A 23,021-nucleotide genomic window follows, 5' to 3' on the forward strand; every position below is an offset into this window, starting at 1 on the left:
TTGACAGAATCAGAATCACAATAAGTACTCTTGTGTGGAATTTGCCTCAGATGAAAGTGTCATACATAAACAAACAAAGGAACGTATTAAACATTAAACTTGTCATCACATTAGATTTAATATACATCTTGATCATTATAGAGCTGCAACGATTAGCCGACTAGTCGATTGACAGAAAAATCCATTTATCCTTTAAGTCATTTTTCATGCAAAAATGGCAGAAAGTGCTGTTTTCAGCCTCTCAAATATGAAGATGTTCTGCTCTTTTCTGTTTTATATCATATTTAACTGAATGTATTTGGGTTTTGGACTGACCATGACTTACCATGGACTTTGAAATTGGGATGGACATTTTTTATTTTCTGACATTTTATAGGCCAATCGATTAATCGGGAAAATAATCTGCAGATTAATCGCTGATGAAAACAATCATTAGTTGAGGCCCTGGATCATTATAATATCTATGCTCAGTAGCTAGCCTAAAAGGCATAGCCAATATTAAAGAATGTTTCCTCTTTTCCAAACATTAAAAAGATGTCGGGGGTCAAATTTGACAGTAGCTCATGGTGTAACGCGGTTATGTTTCCCGTTTTTAAGGACGATCAGCCCAGAGTTTTCCCCGTGCACTTGAGCCCCCGCAGCACTGGCAGCGTGGACTCTCCCCCCGGCCTGAAGAAAAGAGAGCCTGGCATCGCTCTGGCTGCCACCTTCACTGCCAACAACAGGTGGGCAGCATCTCTGACACACACACACACACACACACGCACGCAAGCACGCACTCACAAACACACACACTCGCACGAACGCACTCACTCACTCACTCACTCACTCGTCTACCAATTGGCAGGTCGGTGGTTAAATGACCATTTACAGTGTATAGATGGTGTAAACGTTCTTTTCATTGTATTGTGTTAATTAAGCATTAGAACTGGGTGCAAATGGCCTGTACACACACACACACACACACACACACACACACACACACAGGGGCTGCACGATGTGAGGAAAATTACGATAACGTTGTTGAATATTGCGATAACGATATTACTCACAATAAATAAACAGATAATAAAGTCTCAGATTGACCACTGAATTGAAATTAAAGGCACCACTAAAAAAAGAATGAGAGTTACATTTTAAAGTGCAGTTTTCTACTGATATTTCCTGATATGTTGCAGCCTTTCGCGATGTGTATATTGCGATGACGATAAGAAAATGATATATTGTGCAACCCTAACACCCACTCACGCGCGCACACACACACACACACACACACACACACACACACACACACACACACACACACAATAGTCCAGGTAGAGCAGGGACAAGCCTAACATCTGTCCCATGACTCCTTGCACGGCTGCATTCTGGATGTTCTAGCTGCTTCTCATGTTTCATACCTGTTGATCATGGCAGCTGATACTGCCTTCAGGAATTCCACCCACACACTGGCACCTTTTTCTCCCATGCAGACTGTGTGAATTGGAGTTTGTAATATGGTAAGACCCTGTTACAAAGCACGTACAGTATCAGTTACTGTTAATGCCTTGAAGGGTGGGTGAAAAAGTGAAAAAGGTGGCAGTGGCATTCTCAGTATTTGACGCAAACACACGACAGCACTGTCATTGTCTTTTTTGTTTTTTCCCAGGAGCAACAAGGGAGCGGTGGGGAACTCTGTCACCACCATCTTACACAACAACTACTCTGAGAAACCACTCACGCCGAAGAGCTCCAACCAGAGGCCGTCGTTTAAGTATGTCCTGATAAATGAACCCGTGTGGGGGGTTAATAGAGCGTATCCACTGTGTTTGGCTGATAGGGGCAATGAAGAAAAGAAATGTTTGATATCAGCCAGTTAGTGACAGCTGCTTCCAAAACAATGCATACTAGAGGGCTGCATTGGGATTGGGTCCCGCCGGGTCCCGCGGGACCCAACGCAAATCTCGCGGGAGCGGGCGGTTTTAACTTTGCTGCGGGCGGCTAAAAAAAACACTGTGGGATCGGGATGTAGCCTGGAACCCCCCCACGCAAGCAGAAACCATAGATATACATATATACTGACTGAGTATATACTGTATAGGCCATCTATGAGCAGACACCAGCGTGTCTGAGCCTCCCAGGACGGGGGAGCTCCGAGCCAAGGCTCCGTCCACCCTCATCCTCGGCTCCTTCCTCCCCCTCTCTCCCTCATCCTCGGCTCCTTGTTCAAAGTCATATTTACTGTATTGTTTATGTGATCAGTACTGCTGTGCTGGTTGTTTATGGTAACTGACTGTGTCAGCGTTATACATGATTATGATCATACTCAGAGGGTTTTTTCGCAGCAATGTCGAAGTGCTGTTAGTGGCCTAAGGAAAATAGACAAACCTTTACTGAATATCGGCTCAAAGATCAACTATCACTATCTTGAAATTAGGGGTGTGCAAAAAAATCAATTCTTTTCGAATCGCGATTCAAGCTCTGCCAATTCAAAATAGACTCATAGAATTCCAAAAATCGATTCATATTTTTTTATTGTATGTCTACTGCAATCACATAGGAAAAGTAACTACATTTACATACTGTGAATCGAATCGCGAACCTAAAAATCGATATTGAATCGTGACATTTTCTGAATCGTGCACCCCTACTTGAAATATTTGCATGTATTCAGTCAAACTCTCGATTTCTAAGAGACCTCGTGTGAGGTTTCTCATGATTCCCAATCCTGTTTTGCTTTCAGCAACATCCTGAAGGCCACGGCAAACGACGAGGTGTCACAAGACAACAGCTCACTGACAAAGTCCCAGAAGAACTTCTCTTCGGCGTCCTCCACCTCCAACAACCGATCTCCGGTGTCGGCTCAGCGCGGCAGCCCCGGCCTGTCTCGAAGGAGGGAGGTCACTGAGGAGGAGGCCGAGAGGTCAGACCCACAGTTTCCACTAGGGCTGTCATCGAGGGAGGGAGGGAGAGGGAGGGAGGGAGAGAGAGAGAAACAATTTTTGAAGAGCGTCAATTTTGACAGCCCTAGTTTCCACAGAGTTTCTACTCAGTGTTTTTTATTGGTAGTAATGTTCTTCTGTCAATTGTTGTGTGACTCATAGCAGTTCCTTTGTGTATCTGAAGGTTTATTCAGCAGGTGAACCAGGCAGCAGTCACCATCCAGCGCTGGTACAGACGCCATGCCAAGAGACAGCGCACTAACCAGACAGCACTCAAACACATCCTTGCCAGTAAAAGAAAGGTATCCATTTTATCCCCAGGCAGCTTCACTCCTACCTTTTTATTCTCCGTGGTCTAACTGGTCTTATCTATCTCTTTCCATCGCTGCTGCTTTAACACTATCCATGTCTTTCTCTTTTAGGAGTGGGAGGAGAGAACGGAGGAGGACGGTCGCCTGGAGCCGCAGCAGAAAAAGGACGAAGACAGGAAACGGATTCGTGAGGAGAAAGCTCGTTTGGCCCGCCTGGCTGCCATCCAGGTGCGTTCTGCTTCTGATTTACCTCCAGCAGTTTCAATATTGCACATCCATAAAGTTTGAAAGAAAAACTGATGCCGCAGAGACTGAGATAGCCTGACTTTGAATCCTTCATTCACTATTTCATTTATTTTTATTTCCGTTGTCATGCCAAACATTTGGCCCATCCCACATTGGATTACCAGACACCTGTATTTAACATAATATCTTCTGGTCTCGCATATACAAAGCAATGTATACAGCAATATATGTGTCAAGCTCCAAAAACATTGCATCCTATTTTTCACATAATGCAATTTAAAAGCATCTTTTGCTATTCACATCTTGCCTGGTAAATAAAAATAGGTCCCTAGTGTTTCAATGGTTTTCTTTCAAATAATTCCAGTCTCCAAGTTAGAGCTGGGCAATACATCGATATTATATCAATATCGTGATATGAGATTAGATATCGTCTTAGATTTTGGATATCGTAATATCGTAATATGACATAAGTCTTGTCTGTCCCTGGTTTTAAAGGCTGCATTACAGTAAAGTGATGTCATTTTCTGAACTTACCAGACTGTTGTAGCTGTTCTATTATTTGCCTTTACCCACTTAGTCATTATATACACATTACTGATGATTATTTATCAAAAATCTCATTGTGTAAATATTTTGGGAAAGCACCAATAGTCAACACTACAATATTGTTGCGGTATCGATATCGAGGTATTTGGTCAAAAATATTGTGATATTTGATTTTCTCCATATCACCCAGCCCTACTCCAAGTGGAGATTCTTCAATGGCAGAGTCACACTGCCTAACATAGACAACTCCTCTCAAGCTAAAACTAAAAAGTAGAGTGAGAGTGGATGCTTGAGCTAAGATAAGACTGTTTACTGTGACACAGTGACACTACATTTGGAATCACATCTACGTTATTAGATCATGCACTTGAAATTATTAAGTATGCTTTTGTGACTCTCACCCCGTGACATGTAGCACAAATTCTAACTTGATTTAAACATTTGAATCAAGCGTCTTTGTGGATGCTGTCCCTGCAGGGTTTCCGCCAGTGTTCCACCGGGCATAAGTTGCCCCCCCCTCCAGGCCTAAGCCACTGAATTATTTGTTGATGTATTTTTAAGACGTTTTTTAAACTACAGTTACAGGGTTGACCTGACTCAGAATTGGCCTTTTTGGAGACTACGAACAACAATAAGCATGTCCGCATACAGTAAAGGCAATGAGTCTGTTTTACCTTATTTTTATTTTTTTATTTCTGTCAATTTGACAAACAAAAAGTCTATTATCCTTGAGTAAATGAAACCCCAATCGACAAAAACGCCTAAGAAAATAATATTAATATTTAAATACCAACGTAAAAATCAGCGGGAGAGTCTGGCACAGCCTGACTCTGGACGATAAAACTGAGATTAGCGCTCCTATTCAAGTTTACGTTCTGCTTTTTCAACTGTTGTATGGTAAATTGCTATAAAACACATGCGGAAAAGACTTGAAGTGCTATTTTTCCGCTGGTGATTTTCCTTTGGTACATTCTAAAACCTTTTTTGGGGGGGTGCCAAAAATTCCTCAATGCAGGAAAAAAAAACCTGAGTTACAGTGGAAAAACTTAGTGGCTTTCAGCACTGAGTTAATGTAGGGCCCTATTGAATCTGTCTTACAGCTTTTTTTAAATTCTCAATTTTGCGATTCCTTCCATGATTCTGTTGTCACGGAAACTATAGTCTGTGACTGGCCCCAGTCGAGCCCCTTGTCGAAATAAAGACACTTGCCATGGTAGAGGCTAGATCGGATCTGCTAGACATGTCGACGTAGTTGGTTTTAGGCATGGGGAGTGGGGATTGGTTAGGGTTAGGTAAGCCAGACAGAGGCAGAATAAGGCGCGCCCACGATGTGCGTCCTGTGACGTTGACACGTCTAGCGGATCTGATCTAGCATCTACCACTTGCCACCAGGCAACACAACTTTTCTGGGGGAAACCCTGCCCTGTGTTATGATGGTTTACAACATTGTCCCGTGTCTCCCTCTGGTGGTGTGTTACAGGAGCTGCAGCAGAAAAGAGCCCGGCGGGTAGCCGAGGCAGCTGAGGTGGAGCCGGAAAGCTCGAGGCTGGCAGGTGGGGCTGGACGCCAGAAACCAGCCAAGATTTCTCTGAGCAACAAAAGCCCAGCCTCACCGAGCAACAACAGCCCGATGTCGCCCACAGACGTCAAAGCTAAGAACACAGGTCTGTATGCCTCTGCTCTGTGCTCTTTCAACTTCAGATTCATCATCATTCATTTACATTCATCCTCGTTATAAGATGACATGGGTCATTCTAACTGGTTTGGAATATTAAGAAAATTATTGAATGGGAATTTTTTATTAAATTTTTTTTTTAATGGGAACACAGTTGGTGTATATAATACAGCACAACAAGTATGCATCATTTTCTGTTTTAAAGAAGAAGAAAAAATAATATATAGAAATGTATAAAAAAAAATAGGTAAAAAATTAAATGGAAAAAATAAAACATGAAAAATTTGGAAAGTGATTCTTTTTTTAATGATTTCTAAGCAGAAGTCTGGGAATCACCTAAAACTACTGTGAAGAAATGACTTCACTGTACAGTATAGAGTCTATTCTCCTTATAATTCTTGTGATATTTTGTTGTGTGGAATAGCTAGTGGTAATATCATTTATGTATTATTGAAACTAAGAGCACTCGTACTGGCCAGCAGTAGCCATATTGAACACCAAAACATCTTTATATCCTCGTCCCGTTGCCAAAGAACTGGTATTTTGAACATAGATAATGGAACAGGATTCTTTAATAAGTGTATGGATCCGTTATGTGTTTCCACAGACTCCAATTTGAACGTTGTGGCCGACTTAGGTGAGCTGAGCTTCAGAGCCATTTCCCCAGCTTCGTCCAATCACAGAGGCTCTCAGTGTTCCCAGGTAACTAACTCCATATCTTCACAGCTTAACCCTCCACATCCTTCCTTCTCTATCTCTCCCTTTCTCCTGAGTTTTTGACGAATCCGCTCTGTATTTCCCTCGCAGGATCAGGAGGACAGAGCGGAGGTAGACATTTGCCCGGAGCAGCAGCATCAGCAGAACGACCGGAAATTCATTCGTAAAGAGAAAGCTCGTCTGGCCCGCCTCGCTGCCACCCAGGTGAACATGTCTGAGGTAAGTTCTTCGTTGTAAACCCCTGATTCAGGGTTAAGCTAGGTGTATGGTAGCTGCGGTATTCCCGGCGAGAGGGGCGCGCACCATAAAATGAGGTCACCGCTAGGGATGTCCCGATCAGGTTTTTTTGCCCTCGAGTCGGAGTCCGAGTCATTTGATTTTCAGTATCTACCGATACCGAGTCCCGATCCGATACTTCTATAATAATTCAACTTTATAATACCTCCAGACCGCAGACATAGTCGCGCTTTCCGCTTCAAGCTGCTTCCGTGTTCTACTTTGCCGGCATTTAACCAATAGCGTCTCTGCAACAAAGTGATGTCATGCCGCACGCGTTGCTGTTTCTGTGTGGAGTCAAAAGGGTCTAACTCTGTGCCACCGCATAACTATAGATGTGTTAAAAAATAATGAGAATATATATACATATATATCCGAGTCCTGATCGGGAGGTAATGTCCGATTCCGATCGAGTCTGAAACCACGTGATCAGGCCCGATTTCCGATCACGTGATCGGATCTGGACATCCATAGTCACCGCGGCTGTCGTTTCCAGCGCGAAGGCTCCGCAAGCTGTCGTGCTGCGCTTTCAGTTCAACGCGGTCGGCTGGGAAGAGCAGGTTCGTCTGTACAAACATCTGTGTTATTCTCCATGTGCAGAACACAGGGAGTCAAACAGCCTTAAACGTGTGTTCAGAGAGAGACACCACACTGGGACAAGAAGAAACATTTTGCTGGAGAGTGTGGAGAAACATGAGAGATCGTTTTATCAAAGCTAAAAAAAACGGCTTCATGTAAAGAGTGTTCTTCACAGTGTTACAGGCAGACAGTCATTTCAATTTGGAGATAAACGACAGTCACGTTAATGATTAGAGCAGATAAATGGAATGTTTGGCGGTACGTCGGTGTTTTAACCGACGTACTGCCTGTGCTACATTTGGGGGTTAAAGAACACAACAAGACGTCACACAAATGTGCCGTTTGTGACATTCCCACACCGCCGGACTACCCTGCAGAAAATTGCCAGATCGCTGTTTCCCTGTCAGCTTAAAGCAATGTCTTTATACAGGGTTCATATGTTTTGAAAAAACCTGGAAAAGTTTTGGAATTTGAAAAATGCAAATACCAGGCCTGGAAAGGTTTTGGAAACATTAAAAAACCCAGAAAGTTTTGGAAAAGTCATCACAGCATAATAATATGCGATTAATAAATGTATTTTCACGTCGTCTTAACCTCACTGTTCTATTCGGGGCGCGGTATTACCAATCCCACTATGAACCACATACATTGTCATTCATTTTATTGTTAAACCTCTGAGGGTAAACTTTAACACAGATTTTTATTCTTATTGTATAATGTCGACTGACATTTTCAGGAATACATAGTCATGGAAATTTGCCAAAAAGTCATGGAAAAGTATTGGTTAAAATGCGTATGAACCCTGTTTATAGCAGGGATCTTCAACAGGGGGTCCGGGACCACTAGGCGGTCCTCAGAGTCACTGCAGGGGGCCCTCCAAATCATTGTTAATTTTTGAAAAAAAATTCAAAAGTCCGACCTATTATTAGCAAATATAAATCCCCATTGCTTACTGGCCTATAGGTAAGGTAGTCACTAAGGCCATCCACAGTTCATCCTAAGGATTCACTGTGCCACATGTATGTTTAACATTAATACATGATTTATACAATTGTGCCAACAATTATTAGGCTATTTTAATAGTTTAGTATTCTGTGAAAAAAAGGGTATGCATAAAGGCTTTAGGCCGCTCTACATGTTATTGAACGCCCAGTTTAATATGCAACTTCATTTTATACAACATGTGTAGTAGGGGGTCCCTGCTCTTTTAGTTGAGGGGTCCTTGGCTTAAAAAATGTTGAAGACCCCTGCTTTATAGCAATCATTCGATCCCATCACACTGAGTTGGCTTCACAATTCTTGATTGACTAATGTCTCCCTCTGGTGGTGTGTTACAGGAGCTGCAGCAGAAAAGAGCCCAGCAGGTTGCAGAGGCGCTGCATGCAGTTGAGGTGGAGCCGGACATCTCGAGGCAGACAGGTGTGGTAGGACGCAAGAAACCTACCAAGATTTCTCTGACCGGCAAAAGTCCAGCCTCACCGAGCAACAACAGCCCAATGTCGCCCACAGACGTGAAAGCTAAGAACACAGGTGAGCTTTATTGCACGCCACATCATCTATCCAGTTAAAGTTTCTAAAAGGTTGCATAACATGGAAAATATAATGAGCAAAAAAGGTCAAATGCCTTTATTACATCTGGCATGTTCCTAGTAGTAAGTACAGTAAGTACTTACTGTATATAAATAGTATAGTAAATAAGACTAAAAACATCACTTCAACGCGTTTCGGCGTCCAGCCTTCTTCAGGGAGTTACAGAAAAAGGTATGAGGTGAAGCAATATAATGCGCTAGGTGTGAGCATATCAACACGTGCAGACATTTAGTAATCAGTTCACTCAATCCTAAAAAGAATGAATGTGGTCAGCAAGGGGGTAACATCTCTAAAAGTTAAAGGGTGACCTCTCAAGACAAGGAAAATGGAAACTATAGTATGTGAGAGAACCCTGTAATGACTGGAACCATTAAATGTTTCTACAGACTCCAATTTGAATGTTGTGGCTGAGTTCGGTGAGCTGTCCAGCTTCAGAGCTGTTTCCCCAGCTTTGTCCAATTGCAGAGGTTCCCAGTGTTCCCAGGTACATAATTACAAATGTCCAGCTGCACTTTTAATGAGGAAAAAGTTACCGATGTGTAATCCATCTGCCAGTGCAAAATGCTCAGGCAGTTCTTTGATTTGGACCCATTCTAAGCCTGTTTGTTGTCTCTGTGCTCTAGGAGATCCTGCAGAGGTCGGTGAGTGTGGAGGACCAGCGGCAGGGAGCTTTGTCCAGCAGGGCTCAGTCCAAAACCACCCTCAACGAGCTGCTGGACACCCTGAAGCTGTTAGAGGAGGAGCCAGAGAGGCTGTCGGAGCCAAAGTGCTACAGCAAAGAGAAATACGCCTGGATAGATGAGGTGAAATTATTAGGTTTTTTTCTTTTATTCCAAAAGGTAAAATATATCTGAAAATATACATAAACATGAATCCAACATATTATTAGCAAAGATAAATCTGATATTTGTGATTGTGATAATCATCATTTACACAACATTGATGACAGACTTACTGGCCTGTAGGTTAGGTAGTTTTTGGCTGACTTACACGTTATTATAGGCCCAGTTTAATATGCAACTTCATTTTACACAACATGTAGTAAGGGATCCCTTCTCAGTCTCTCTTTCCTTGGCCTAAAAAAAACGTTAAAGACCCCTGACCTAAAGGCTTACTTTCCTAGTTATGTAGTAGGGGCGCAAGATATATCGACTCAGTATCGTTATCGCAATATATTGAAAGTGTCGCAATAAGTATGCAATATTTAGTTTATTTTGTGGAGCGCTGCATCCCGTCTGTTGGATGTGTGGCTTAGTTGTGTTTGATTTAGAGCCCGATTGAAACGCTATAATGATCATGTTTCATTGGCCAGTTACCGTGCCACTTACACGTTAGTGCACGTCAGCGCACAGGTCCACTACGTGACCAACCCTATGGAGCGTACCACGTGTGTGCATATTTCAACAGAGTGACAGTGTAAGTGAAGAAATAGATAGAGACAACAAAATGGAACGAATCAGAGAAGAGAAAGAAAAGTTGTGTCCTGTTCTCTTTATTTATTTATTTTCTAATGTCCAACCAGTAAAACATGTCCTGTTCTGTAGACATGGTCATTATTTATATATTTATACTGTCCAACCAGTAGAACATGTCCTGTTCTGTAGACATGGTCATTATTTATTTATTCATGTTGGACCAGTCCAATACGTCCGTCAGTTGAAATAAACCTTGTGTTGTAAGAAAACTTGTTTAATTTGTTATGAATCTATTTTGATGCGTTTTCCCGCAACTTTGTAATTTTACATATGTTTACAAATATCAAAATTAATATCGATATCGCAATATTCATAATCGATATCGCAATATCACATTTTGTCAATATCGTGCAACCCTATTATGTAGTAGACTTCTTTTGTTTTTCTTTGCCCAGAAAGAAACTTTGTTAATGTAATGATAGGGCTGTGCAATTAATAAAAAATTTTAATCGCAATCACAATTTTGGCTCCCAATGATCACAAAAACAGAAGAATCCAGAAAAGCCATTATTTTGCACATTGCGTTTTGCAGGTAAACTCTTACTTTGTCTTGTGTTCTGAATGAACAAAAACAGGAAAGGTCCAAACAGGAAAAGTATTAAGGGGAATTTCACAGTTCTAGGTGTTTTCACTGTTGATTTGTTAAACCATTTCACTGTTTTTTAACATCTTTCCAGAATTCAATGAGTAATTGTGTTAAACAAACGTGGTTTCAATGTTGACCAAAATAATTGTGAATATGATGTCATTGTCCTGCATCTCCACTGTGTCCCATTAAAGGACGGAGACTCCAACTCTCTGACCACTGACAACCTGGAGCGTCACGGCCAGCTGAGTCACCATCCGGCCCTGCCAGATGGGGGCGCCCTGCTCTCCGAGGCCAAGCTGCAGAGCATCATGAGCTTCCTGGATGAGATGGAGAAGTCTGAACAGGAGAGGCCACGCTCGGTTACTTCAGGGTCTCACAGAGAGGTCAGCGTCTGTCCCTTTTCAGATTATGTTAGTCCTGTTGTTGGGGGAATTCCTGATTGATAACAAAATGCCAAAAAGTTGACATGTGTCGAATGGCCCCTGCGTGTTCTCAGGCTGTGTTGTCTGAGGAGGAGCTGGTTGGTGTCGAGCAGGCGTCTGCCACCGCCGCCGAAATCACCGGCTCCATGATGAGGATCAAGCTGGAGCTGGAGGAGAAGAAACGCACAGTCAACATGCTGCAGAGCGCACTGGTGGGGGAAATGCGCACACATTAAGGGCTCCTGCACACTGGCTGCGTGGCGTGAGCGTGGCGGCTGCGTGGCATTTTCTATGTCTGTACACACCAGAAACGTGTCTGACGCAGCGCTGCTGCTGCTAGCCTTGTCTGTTTACATGTATGTTTCCCATAAACATAAATATATACTGATTAGATTACAGCAAAGACAACGTCGGCAGTATTGACGGCAAAATAGGCTCCAGAATATTTCGTTCTGTATTGACAGGTGCAATATTTGAAAATCGATACATTCATATCTGCATGTATGTCAAAACCTAGAGCCTTTCAAACATCAAAATGTCATTTATTAAATGTATTTGTGTCAAAATGACATATAAATCTATCTTTTCGTATTCTATTTTGCCTGGAAACGCTTCAAACACGCTTGCATGTCGCGTGAAAAATAGGCGTTGGTTCTATTTCTAGCATGCAGGCAGTGTACAAGCTCTAACCTGTTAACATGGGAGCCGAAATAAAAACGGACACGCCACGCAGCTGACACGCAGGCAGTGTGCAGGAGCCCTAAATGTTAATGAGTCTGGTCTTATTAGCTGCTGTAGATGACAACACCTTTCTCTCCTCCCCCGTCCACCAGGCCCAGCAGAGGGAGCTCACGGTGAGACACGTGAAGGAGACCGAGAAGGAGCTGAACAGAAACTTCCAGCTCCAGAAGGAACAATTTGAAGCCACCATCCAGAGACACCTCACATTCATCGATCAGGTAGGTGTACAAACACAATCTACTCCCCAGCTGCATTTAACCTTTCTTAGGTCATGTTCACACTTGGCGTCTTTTTATGAAGCTGCCAGTGTCTGTTTTACATGACAGAGCCTACACACCACCGGCGCAGATTGGATAACATGGGCGCCGAAATGAAAATAGCAGTGCTTCGTGGCTATTCAGGGCACTTCACTGTGTTTCCAGCGTTATAATCCTATGGACTCTGTGTTTTCAAAATGTCCCGGGTGCTTTTTTTTAAACGCCAACGACAATGTTTTTTCTGCAGCTCAGAGCGTCTTTTTGAAATTGGAAAAAAGTTCAACTTTTCTGAAAAAAACGCCCTATGTCAAGCGCTTTTTTGACAGCTGACCTGTCATTTTCATAACGACAAGAAAAACTGGAGAAGGTGCCGATAGATACTAGATACACCTGTGCTAGTGTGGAAACACAACAAGTTATACGATATGTGTGTGGGTATATCTGTGTGTGTGTGTGTGTGTGTGTGTGTGTGTGTGTGTGTGTGTGTGTGTGTGTGGTTGTGTGTGTCTGGGGGGTTGTGTTTGTGTATATCTCTCAAAGTATTAAACATTAAGCGATAGGAGTTACGGTTTTTGAGCTAGATGAAGGACTATCAAAGGTGTGCCAGAGCCTGGTCTTGGTGTTGAGGCCTGAGGTCAGTCATCAGAGTCAGTCAGCTTGTCAGTTATTCTATCATGTTATGCTTTTCCCTCCATTGTATTAAACCGAACCGTGATGTCTGAACCGAGGTATGAACCAAACCGTGACCTCTGTGTACCGTTCCACCCCTACTGCTGGAAGTCTCCTGACATTAGAGCTGAACAATAGAAACGTCTTTGTCTTTTTGTATAAGCTCGTATTTTCATTCCGATCACTCCTCCTTCACGCAGCTTCACTGTAAGATTAATATCTGTCCTGTGCAACGTGTGTGTGTGTGTGTGTGTGTTCAAGTTAAGCTGTTTTTTTTAAATACAAACTTCTGCCTTTAACTCCTGCCAAGAACACTATCAGTCTTTTGCAGGTGGGGTTTCTACAGCAGTGAACACGCTCTTTTTCACAGAAAACTTGCACAATAACTGATTTTTATCAAGCAAGTATCCCGGGCTTTACTTGCTGTATTTCTTGTGATTAAAATATTAAACACTGCATTACAACACGGACAGGAGTCGTCATGGCAACCTTTAACTGCAGTTGGTCATGTGATCTGATCCCTGACATGTTGACCTGTTGCTGTGAAGTGACTGTTTCTAGTCTCTGTGAGAACAGCTGCTGATGTTGAGGCCTGAGGTCAGTTCTCAGAGTCAGTCACTTGGTCAATTAGTCCATCATGACACCATCTTAGCTTACAAATAACACCTCTTCTCCTTTTTCCTCTTTTCTTTCTCTTTTCCTCGCCTCCTTTTCTCTTCTCCTCTCCTTTTCTTCTCCTCTTCCTCTCTTCCTCTCTTCCTGTGTGTCTGTCTTTCCAACGGTATAAGATTTATTGCCAAAAAGCATTGTTACCACAGAGAAATAATCTACCAAACACAAATGTCCTTACTTTTTGTGCTAAGTTTATTATATTGTTTTCTAGTCAACTTTTTCTTGTGTGTGAGCATGGTCTTACATGCTTGTGTCTTTCCTCGTGGTCTCAAATATGTTTCTGTCTTTTCTTCAGCTGATCAATGATAAGAAGAGTTTAAATGAGCGCTGTGAAGGAGTGGTGGGAGAACTGAAGCAGGTGGACCAAAAGTACACCAAGAAGATCGCACAAATGCAGGAGCAACATGAAATGGTGAGACGGTTTTTCCCACCAGCTGACAAAGTCGAGCCACAATTATAGTCCATGTTTCAGTGAAGATTTTTTTTAAAGAATTTGCATGCGTAGTTCTAAGTTGTCGCTGCAAACAACTTCTGCTTTTCTGCTTCTGCTTTGCGTCTTGTGTGATCTCGTTGTAATACTTGCATTCTTGCAGTGCTGCCGTTGTTAACTGTCTTTTCTCTGTTTTTCCCCCGTCTTTTTGCCTTCCTCTACTTCTTCACTGTCCTTGTCTGTCTGTTTTTTTTCCCTGGCTTTTAGGTGTGGCAAATTCTGGGTCCCTTGTGTGAGGTAACTTTTTTTTTCTCCTCTAACCCAGTCATCCTTGGCACGATCATCTCATCATCTCATTCTGCCATTCCTTTTTCCTTTCATTTGTCTGTCCCTCACATCTTCTGTTGGACAGTCTGTCTGCATGTGAGTCTCCTCAGTCTTTTCTCATTCATCTCTAGATTTAGATATAAAGCTTACATTGATGTTGTAAGTTTTATTCCCTTGCCCAGAATTAGTTTGAACTCCCCTTTTACTCTTATCTTGATCCTGTAACATGCGTACCTCTTGAGTTTCTCACTGGTCGTCACCGTGTAAAAACTGAACAAAGTACCTCCCTTGACTTGAATAAGTCACATTTCTGTCACTTCACTCTGACACCAGACCCCCACCATAATTCCCCCTCCTTCCCCCTACAGGAAATCAAGAAGTTAAAAGAGCTCATGAGTGCCACGGAGAAGATCCGCCGGGAGAAATGGATTGACGAGAAAACCAAGAAGATCAAAGAGATCACTGTCAAAGGTACTGTAGACAGAGCTCGGAAATGTGAGATTAAATCCTCTTCACTAAAGCTCTGTTAAGATCAGGGCATACATAAGCAAATGTGTAAGGTAATGCTGTGTAGTTCTACTTTTTACCTGTCTGCTCTCATCAAGTACACTTTTATTTTCATTAAACATCCTCAACTGTGCGGGTGTCATGCATCGTTTAGCAGGAATGTGGCATGACTTTGACTTTTTCAGGGATCACATTAGGTGCTTTCCGACCGGATAGTACTTATAGATGATAGAGGAAAAGTACACTTCTAAGCAGTTCTAAGAACTACTCTTCCCCAAAATATTTTTTCCCGTTTGCATTCCCACTGGCCAAGTGGCCATAGGGACTGTTAGGAGGGGTAAGGGAGCGACGCAAGCACGGCAACGGTCTTTATAGCATCGTCACTAGACCTTAGCGCCACATACAACAACAACAAAGCAGCATACGTAATGTTTTGCTCAACACAGACGGGGCTTTGTTATACTCGGAACAGACTCCGCCTCTGCCTGCTGCGCTGTGTGTGTGTGTGTGTGTGTGTGTGTGTGTGTGTGTGTGTGTGACGGTTGGCGAGCCGCAGGACACGCTTGTGGAGTTTAACTCCGAAAAGACAGTTAACCACAGGTTCCCGTTAATCTTATGATGGACATGTGTTGTGATATTTAAACAAACGATCCGTCGACGGCGAAATAAAAGCCTCTTATTTACGAGAACGGTCTGAGAGACCTCCAGCTCACAGCGAGGTGTCTGAGCAAGACTGGCCGAGCGACGAGCTAGAGGCTGGGGCAGGCGCTTGCTGGCTGTCGCCTCACTTCATGGAGCTTCTCAACTCCGAAAACTTTGAAGCAAATTGTCAATTCGGCATCAATTTTCACAAGACTGCCTATATTCGAAATCTAAACAGTTAATTTCTCGCCTAAAACGTTGTTAGAAGTGAATTTAATGATGAATAAGATGGTGAAAATTGTTAAAAATGTCCCGTTGTTGGTTGTTGCTCTGTCTGCAAGTTCCGAGTTGGCAGTGGGCGTGACTTATAAGTTCGACCAATCTAGTACACCTAGGAAAAAGGAAAAGGGAAAAGACCCTGCTCTGAAGTAGGAGCTAAAAAAGTACGCTACTGGGCCAGAGGAACTTAAAAATCCCCAAATTTTTTTGTTGAATATCGCCATAACTATTTTACTTGCAATAAATAAACAGATAGTAAAGGTCCCATGGCATGAACATTTCACTTTATGAGTTTTTTTAACATTAATATGAGTTCCCCCAGCCTGCCTATGGTCCCCCAGTGACTAGAAATGGTGATAGGTGTAAACCGAGCCCTGGGTATCCTGCTCTGCCTTTGAGAAAATGAAAGCTCAGATGGGCCGATCTGGAATCTTCCCTTTATGACATCATAAGGGGAAAGGTTACCTCCCCTTTCTCTGCTTTGCCCGCCCAGAGAATTTGCCCCCCCCCATGACAAGCGAAGCATGGCAGTTGGTCAAGGCCATACCCCCACCCTCCACCTTGCCCCCCCCCCCTCCTCCTCAACAGCATTTAAAGCTACAGACACAGAAATGGCACATCCTAAGGAAAGCTCATTGTGGGACTGGCTCTAGTGGCTGTAATTCTGGACCAAGGCTGAATTTCAGGAAAGAGACTTCAGATACAGTATTAGGGGACCACTAAGGCCTATATAAAGAGACTTCAGATACAGTATTAGGGGACCACTAAGGTCTATATAAAAGAGACTTCAGATACAGTATTAGGGGACCACTAAGGTCTATATAAAAGAGACGTCAGATACAGTATTAGGGGACCACTAAGGCCTATATAAAAGAGACTTCAGATACAGTATTAGGGGACCACTAAGGTCTATATAAAAGAGACTTCAGATACAGTATTAGGGGACCACTAAGGTCTATATAAAAGAGACGTCAGATACAGTATTAGGGGACCACTAAGGCCTATATAAAAGAGACTTCAGATACAGTATTAGGGGACCACTAAGGCCTATATAAAAGAGACTTCAGATACAGTATTAGGGGACCACTAAGGCCTATATAAAAGAGACTTCAGATACAGTATTAGGGGACCACTAAGGTCTATATAAAAGAGACTTCAGATACAGTATTAGGGGACCACTAAGGTCTATATAAAAGAGACTTCAGATACAGTATTAGGGGACCACTAAGGCCTATATAAAAGCATCCAAAAAGCAGCATGTCATAGGACCTTTAAAGCGTACTCAGTTCTGCATTTCTTCTACTTTCAGTATTATGTTAAAATAGAGCAACTGCTTGTGGAACTTAAAACAAATGAAAGGAAATAATTTCCAACATTCTTTTATTGAATAAATTGAACATTGATTTGAAAACGAAAGGCAGCACTAAAAAAAGAATGAGAGTTACATTTTAAAATGTAGTTTTCTACTGATATTTTCTTTCACCTAACTAAAAACTAAAAAATCTCTGAGTGTCTTTTGCGATATGTGTATTGCGCCAGTTAGTATTGTGATGCCGATAAAAAAAATGTATATATTGTGCAGCCGTAGTGGTTTATATGGACACTGGATTAGTAAATAAAGTATTTTAAATTCATCGATCATATTGGCTGTTGCATTTTCCGGCTTGTTAAAGGCAGCGTGAACAAAGAGGTACAGCAGAAACGTACAATGTTCTTCCACTAGAGCTGCAAAGATTAATTGATTAATCGATTAGTTTCTCAACTTTTAAATTAATTGGCAACTATTTTGAAAATTGGTTTGTCATTTTTTTAATGAAAAAACAAAAAATTCTCTGATGTCAGCTTGTTAAATGTGAATATTTTCTAGTTTCTTCCCTCCTCTGTGACAGTAAACTGAATATCTTTGAGTTGTGGACAAAACAAGACATTTGAGGACGTCATCTTGGGCTTTGGGAAACACTGATTGACATTTTTTACCATTTTCTGACATTTTAGAGCCCAAACAACTAATCCACGAATCGACAATAAAAAATAATCATAAATTGCAGCCCTTTTTTCCACTATTCCCTGCAAGTGATCAGCTGATTCCATGAAAAGTCCAAGACTGTTGTCAGCCAGTGCTAATGAAGTGTGTGTACAGTCACAGGGCTTGAGAACCCACACTTGTTTTTTTTCTTCACTTAGGGACTGTTTAGGTATATTTATAGTACTTCTGTTGACACCGATATTTAGACCTAAAATTAAACTGCCTCACAGCAATCTGACTCATGACTCCCCAGAATTACTACTACAGTATTCCAAAAACATGAATCATCCCGTGTTTTCCCCAGCAAAGGTTTATCCAGTGAGCCGTAAACATCTCGCAGCAGCCACAGAACCTGAACTGTTCCTCCCCCGCTCCCTCAGGTCTGGAGCCAGAGATCCAGAAGCTGATTTCCAAGCACAAACAGGACCTGAAAAAGCTGCGGACACTGCACGAGGCGGAGCTGCTGCAGGCAGACGACCGCGCGGCCCAGCGCTACGTCCGCCAGTGTGAGGAGCTCCGCCTACAGCTGGAGAGGGAGAAGGACGAGCAGAGTCAGAGAGAGAGGGAACTAGCCAAGCAGAGGTAGGCATGTCACATCATCTGTACTCATACTGGCCTTCTATACAGGAGCGTATCATATGCTGTTATACTTCCTGTATTTTATTCTTACATGGTTTACATCAGGGGTGTCAAACTAAACTTCCCTAACGGCCACACTGGAACATGAGAATCACATCAAGGGACAGATATAAAGTCCATTGACATGCTTTATTCCATCAAAAGACTCAAATATCTTTGAGAGTATGATTACATCTTGTTTTTTCTGGGAAATTTTTCATTTTTTTTCAATGTTTTTGTTGCTTTTTTTGACACTTTTGTCGCCTTTTTTAAAACTTTTGTCGCATTTTGTCGACATAAAGCCCTACAAAAGTCAGCTAAAAAGTGCTTTAGGTGGCCGGGTTGGCTCCGTGGGTAGAGCAGGCACACATATACAGAGAGGTTTATGCCTCGACGCAGAGGTCCAGGGTTCGACGATTTCCTGCATGTCTTCCCCATCTCTCTCCCCTTTCTCACATAGCTGTCCTGTCCATTAAAGGCAGAAATGGCCAAAAAAATAATCTTAAAAAACAAATCATAGAGTGTAGCATGGATGGAAGACATGAGAGGGGAGAGAGAGGGGGGAATGACATGCAGCAAAGAGCTGCAGGTCGGAGTTGAACATGTGGCCCCTGCGTCGAGGAGTAACGTATGTGCGCCTGCTCTGCCAACTGAGCTAACCCGGCCACAAGATTACATTTTCTAGAAGCAGGCTACCGCTCAGCCCAAATTTGTCCGATATCACTTAATTTAGCACAGAAGAAAATGTGCTTTAAAAGTAGTTTATTTATGTTCTTTTTTTCCGTTGTGACTGACTGTCAAACTGGATAATACATATATTGGTCCGACTCCAAATATAAGACTTTTTCCTAGAAAACAGTCTGAAAAAGTGGGGTCTAGACTTTCAGCTGTTCAAGTCGCAGAACGTAATGGACTTCACCTGTTTCAGCAGCCAATAGAGAAGTCAGCTATAAACTTTAGAAATAAAATGATCCATAATCCATTTTATTTTAATGTTACAAACAGGTGGTCGAAAAAGTAGAGTTTAAGAAGGAGCCTCAATGACCGCCCGAAAGCACGGTAACATTATATGGCGGAGAGAGAGAGAGAGAGAGACTGAAGAGAGAGAGAGAGAGAGAGACTGAAGAGAGAGAGAGAGAGCGCCCAGCGGCGTTAGAACGCTGGGCGCTCTAACGCTCTAAAGCCTTCCTTGGTATGTTATAAAGAGAAATTAAACGTGTTTTCGCCGATTCATCACTAGAAGTGTAACTGTAGCAAGCATCTCACTATCACTAATGTTATCCACATTCATATTTAGACAAAACAAATGATATATTTAGCTACACAAAGCCTGGAAGTCGGAAGTAGAACAGAAGTACAACGAGGCGTTGTACTTACACCGTCTAAAAATGCAGACAGCCAGAGAAACTCTTACCGTGGTCCTCAAAGTGGCTGATTCCAGGAGATTGACAGGAGAGTGTGTGATTACTTAATGATGGGATGCCTGTTACCAGAGCAGTCTTTCAGCTGGAGGCCTTGGAAATATTTACTGTTACTTTAAATGTGACACTTTCATCATCTAAAAATATATAGGAAATATTATTTTATTTAAAAGATGTTACAGCCTACCTTGTTTTATTCAATGTGTTTTTATTAGAATTATTTTCAAATAAAATGATTTTCTTTACGAAAACAATATTTGGCTTTTATAAAGTATTTTTTCCAAAAATGAGTCTTGAAAAAGGGTCGTCTTATATCCGGACCAATACAGTAAAAGAAAGTGTTTGTTCATGTTCAAGAGTTTAACAGTGTGTGTGTGTGTGTGTGTGTGTGTGTGTGTGTGTGTGTGTGTGTGTGTGTGTGTGTGTGTGTGTGTGTGTGTGTGTGTGTGTGTGTGTGTGTGCGTGTGCGTGTGTGTGCGTGCGTGTGTGTGTGTGTCAGATATGAGAAGCAGCTTCAGGAGGAGGAGCTGTCCCTGCAGCAGCAGAGAAGGCGGCTCTACAAGGAGGTGGCCGATGAGAAGGAGAGGCTGACTCAGCTGGCTGCAAGGTAGGGTCAAAGGTCACCTTTGCCACCGTCAACATATGAAGTCATAAACCACCAGAACGTTCCAGTAGTTGGTCGTCGTTATAGTCTCCAGGATAAGAAGCTGAATCAGTGGACAATCAAGAAAGATCTTCTGGGTGTTTAGTGCAGTGTTGTGGTTAGGGTCCGGTCTAGTTTGGTAACGCTGGCACACCGTAGAGGAGAAACCGTGAAGATTCATTGTACTGGAGCAGCTTTCAGGGTTAGAGATATTTGTCTCAGATAGAGGAACTGTTATTTAAACCCACCGTCATGCTCCTGCTAAAATTCTAATCGAGTGTGTTTGTGCTTGAAAATGAGTCACGTCTACGATCCTGCATGAAATTTAAAAAAACAAGGTGTCGCCTTTATAGATGTTCTTCCTCGAGAAATGCCTGTCTGAAGAGTGAAACAGGAACCCCTTCATCATAGCTTCCTTATCTCCTCCACTGTCTTCGTGACTTTGCATAAACACATACACATTCTTATGGGCTATTTACTGACTAGATAATTAGTGGTGCTCTGTGCAATGTGTACAAACTTGATTAGATCGTTACCCTTACTGTTAACACATGATGAGCTGGTATCGACAGGCCACATCAGCATGGGACAGTGGAAAAGTACAGAATACCGCGACAGGATGAGAAACATCAGTTGTGAAACAACATTCATGAGTGTGGAAGTCATGTGAGAAGTCATGTAAGAGTTACGTGACCCGTAGGTACGCTCCAAGTCAAAGTAATATCCCTAAAGGTGTGTCATGTCAGTTTTTCATCAATTCAAAACTGAAAGACATTTTCCTTACTTCACATGTCAGGCCTTTATTTGATAGGACAGCTTAGACATGAAAGGGAAGAGAGGGAGAGAGGGGGATTGAGATTTAATTCCAGGTTCAATTCCAGCCTGAGCCTCTGTAAATGGGGCGTATGCTCTACCAGGTGAGCTACCCAGGCACCACGGAACACAATGCATTTACATGCATAGTTAAACCCCAGTAATAGCAGCCCACATTGATGACGCTTCCTGTAAGTAGGAAACTGACTATATGTATCTCGTACCTGCAATGTTATTGTTGTAAAGGATCCTTTTCCATTTGCAGCTTTGCCAAACAAATCCTGAGTGAATCAGCTGTACTTGTACAGATGATTTATGTAGAGATATAAGGCTCTTGTTTGTGTTCGTCTGGCAGGCAGCGCGCTGAGCTGGAGGATCTGCGGAGACAGCTGGAGGACAACAGCTCTCTGGCTGGACGAGCTCTCAGAGAGGAGCTTGACAAGACCAGAGAGGAACAGGAGAGGAGACACCAGGTGACACGTACAAACAGTACAGAAAAACTACAGTATATACTCCGTTAGGGCTGGGTACCGAACTTCGATACTGTTTAGGCACCGACGGAATTGCCTCTATAGTATCTAGAGTACTATAAAATGCCTTCGTTATTCAATACCAAATTCTAATACCTGAGTAAATCTCATCAGCGTCAGTGAGCCAATAAGCACTCGAAATCGACAGTAGTATCGAAAAATGCCTCTTCATTCAATACTGAATTTCACTACCTAAGTAGTAACTCTCATCAGTGTCAGCGAGTCAATAAGCATGCAGCAGGCTGTAACGTTACACCACTACGACGGGGCTCACGTGTGTGTGTGTGTGTGTGTGTTTGTATTTTGAGAGGCGTCACGTCAGTGCAAAGGAGCCGAAAGCGGATTTGTACCGTAATATTGGTATCGAAAACGTACTATTCAGGAACCGGTATTGAAGTCACTGTATCGATATCAACATGTTTTTAACGATACCCAGCCCTACTCGCTATTAGCATCCATCAGACAGATCTAAGGCAGCTATCAGGACTGCAGCAAAACTAAACCAATGTTGTTTGCGTGACCAGGTGGAGATGAAGGCGTTACAAGAACGTATGGACATCGAAAAGCAGACGTGGGAGGAGAACTACAAGAAAAAAGAGGTTTGTTGACATTGCTGGCATGCACATGCTGGCTGGCATGTGTTGAATCTAATCTCTATCTTTTCTTCTTTTGTTCACAAACCATTGAATTGCAAATTCCTAGCATTCCTAATACACTTTTCAATTACAAGAGGTTACAATGATCTTTTTCCATTGTACAGTAGCGACTGATGCAGGTGGTACATTTCCAGCTCTCTGGAGTGCAGCAAAGCGAGAGCGACCTGTGCTTTCCAAGTCTCTACTTCAACGTGCCATGGATGAAACCCTCATGGTGTCGGTCACATGTAATGAGGAAAAACAGAGTCAATGAGTCGGGGAGTTAGGGAAAACAGGAACGCATCAGTGACACAGGCAGAAACTCTCCACTGTGGAGATAAGCAAATAGTTAACAAATAAGGACGAAATGACGTGTTTATTTGAACCTGGGTGTGTTATGTTATCTTTTCATCTGCGTGTGTGTCCGTGTATGAGGTCCGAAAGCAGCCAGGACAGACAGC

At 42.5% G+C, this 23,021-nt stretch overlaps 1 protein-coding gene across 4 annotated transcripts in view; it reads left to right on the forward strand.

Annotated features, from left to right (window-relative positions):
- The window catches only part of cep131 (centrosomal protein 131), a 37,078-nt gene that overhangs the window by 6,833 nt on the left and 7,224 nt on the right, over positions 1-23,021 (forward strand). Inside the window, exons 5-25 of one of the 4 annotated variants that reach the window (XM_031314970.2) lie at positions 598-725; positions 1,652-1,756; positions 2,726-2,905; positions 3,109-3,226; positions 3,347-3,463; positions 5,508-5,691; positions 6,310-6,404; positions 6,510-6,638; positions 8,612-8,804; positions 9,251-9,348; positions 9,488-9,667; positions 11,120-11,311; positions 11,425-11,562; positions 12,184-12,309; positions 13,985-14,101; positions 14,387-14,416; positions 14,815-14,917; positions 18,281-18,482; positions 20,439-20,546; positions 21,751-21,868; positions 22,450-22,524. In XM_031314970.2, the coding sequence (XP_031170830.1) occupies positions 598-725; positions 1,652-1,756; positions 2,726-2,905; positions 3,109-3,226; positions 3,347-3,463; positions 5,508-5,691; positions 6,310-6,404; positions 6,510-6,638; positions 8,612-8,804; positions 9,251-9,348; positions 9,488-9,667; positions 11,120-11,311; positions 11,425-11,562; positions 12,184-12,309; positions 13,985-14,101; positions 14,387-14,416; positions 14,815-14,917; positions 18,281-18,482; positions 20,439-20,546; positions 21,751-21,868; positions 22,450-22,524 (2,736 nt within the window). The remainder of the gene's footprint in view (positions 1-597; positions 726-1,651; positions 1,757-2,725; positions 2,906-3,108; positions 3,227-3,346; positions 3,464-5,507; positions 5,692-6,309; positions 6,405-6,509; positions 6,639-8,611; positions 8,805-9,250; positions 9,349-9,487; positions 9,668-11,119; positions 11,312-11,424; positions 11,563-12,183; positions 12,310-13,984; positions 14,102-14,386; positions 14,417-14,814; positions 14,918-18,280; positions 18,483-20,438; positions 20,547-21,750; positions 21,869-22,449; positions 22,525-23,021) is intronic. The other 3 variants (XM_031314972.2, XM_031314974.2, XM_031314973.2) reach the window with 3 other exon arrangements.

This window comes from Sander lucioperca, chromosome 22, assembly GCF_008315115.2.
Source record: "Sander lucioperca isolate FBNREF2018 chromosome 22, SLUC_FBN_1.2, whole genome shotgun sequence".
NCBI classification, from domain to species: Eukaryota; Metazoa; Chordata; class Actinopteri; order Perciformes; family Percidae; genus Sander; species Sander lucioperca.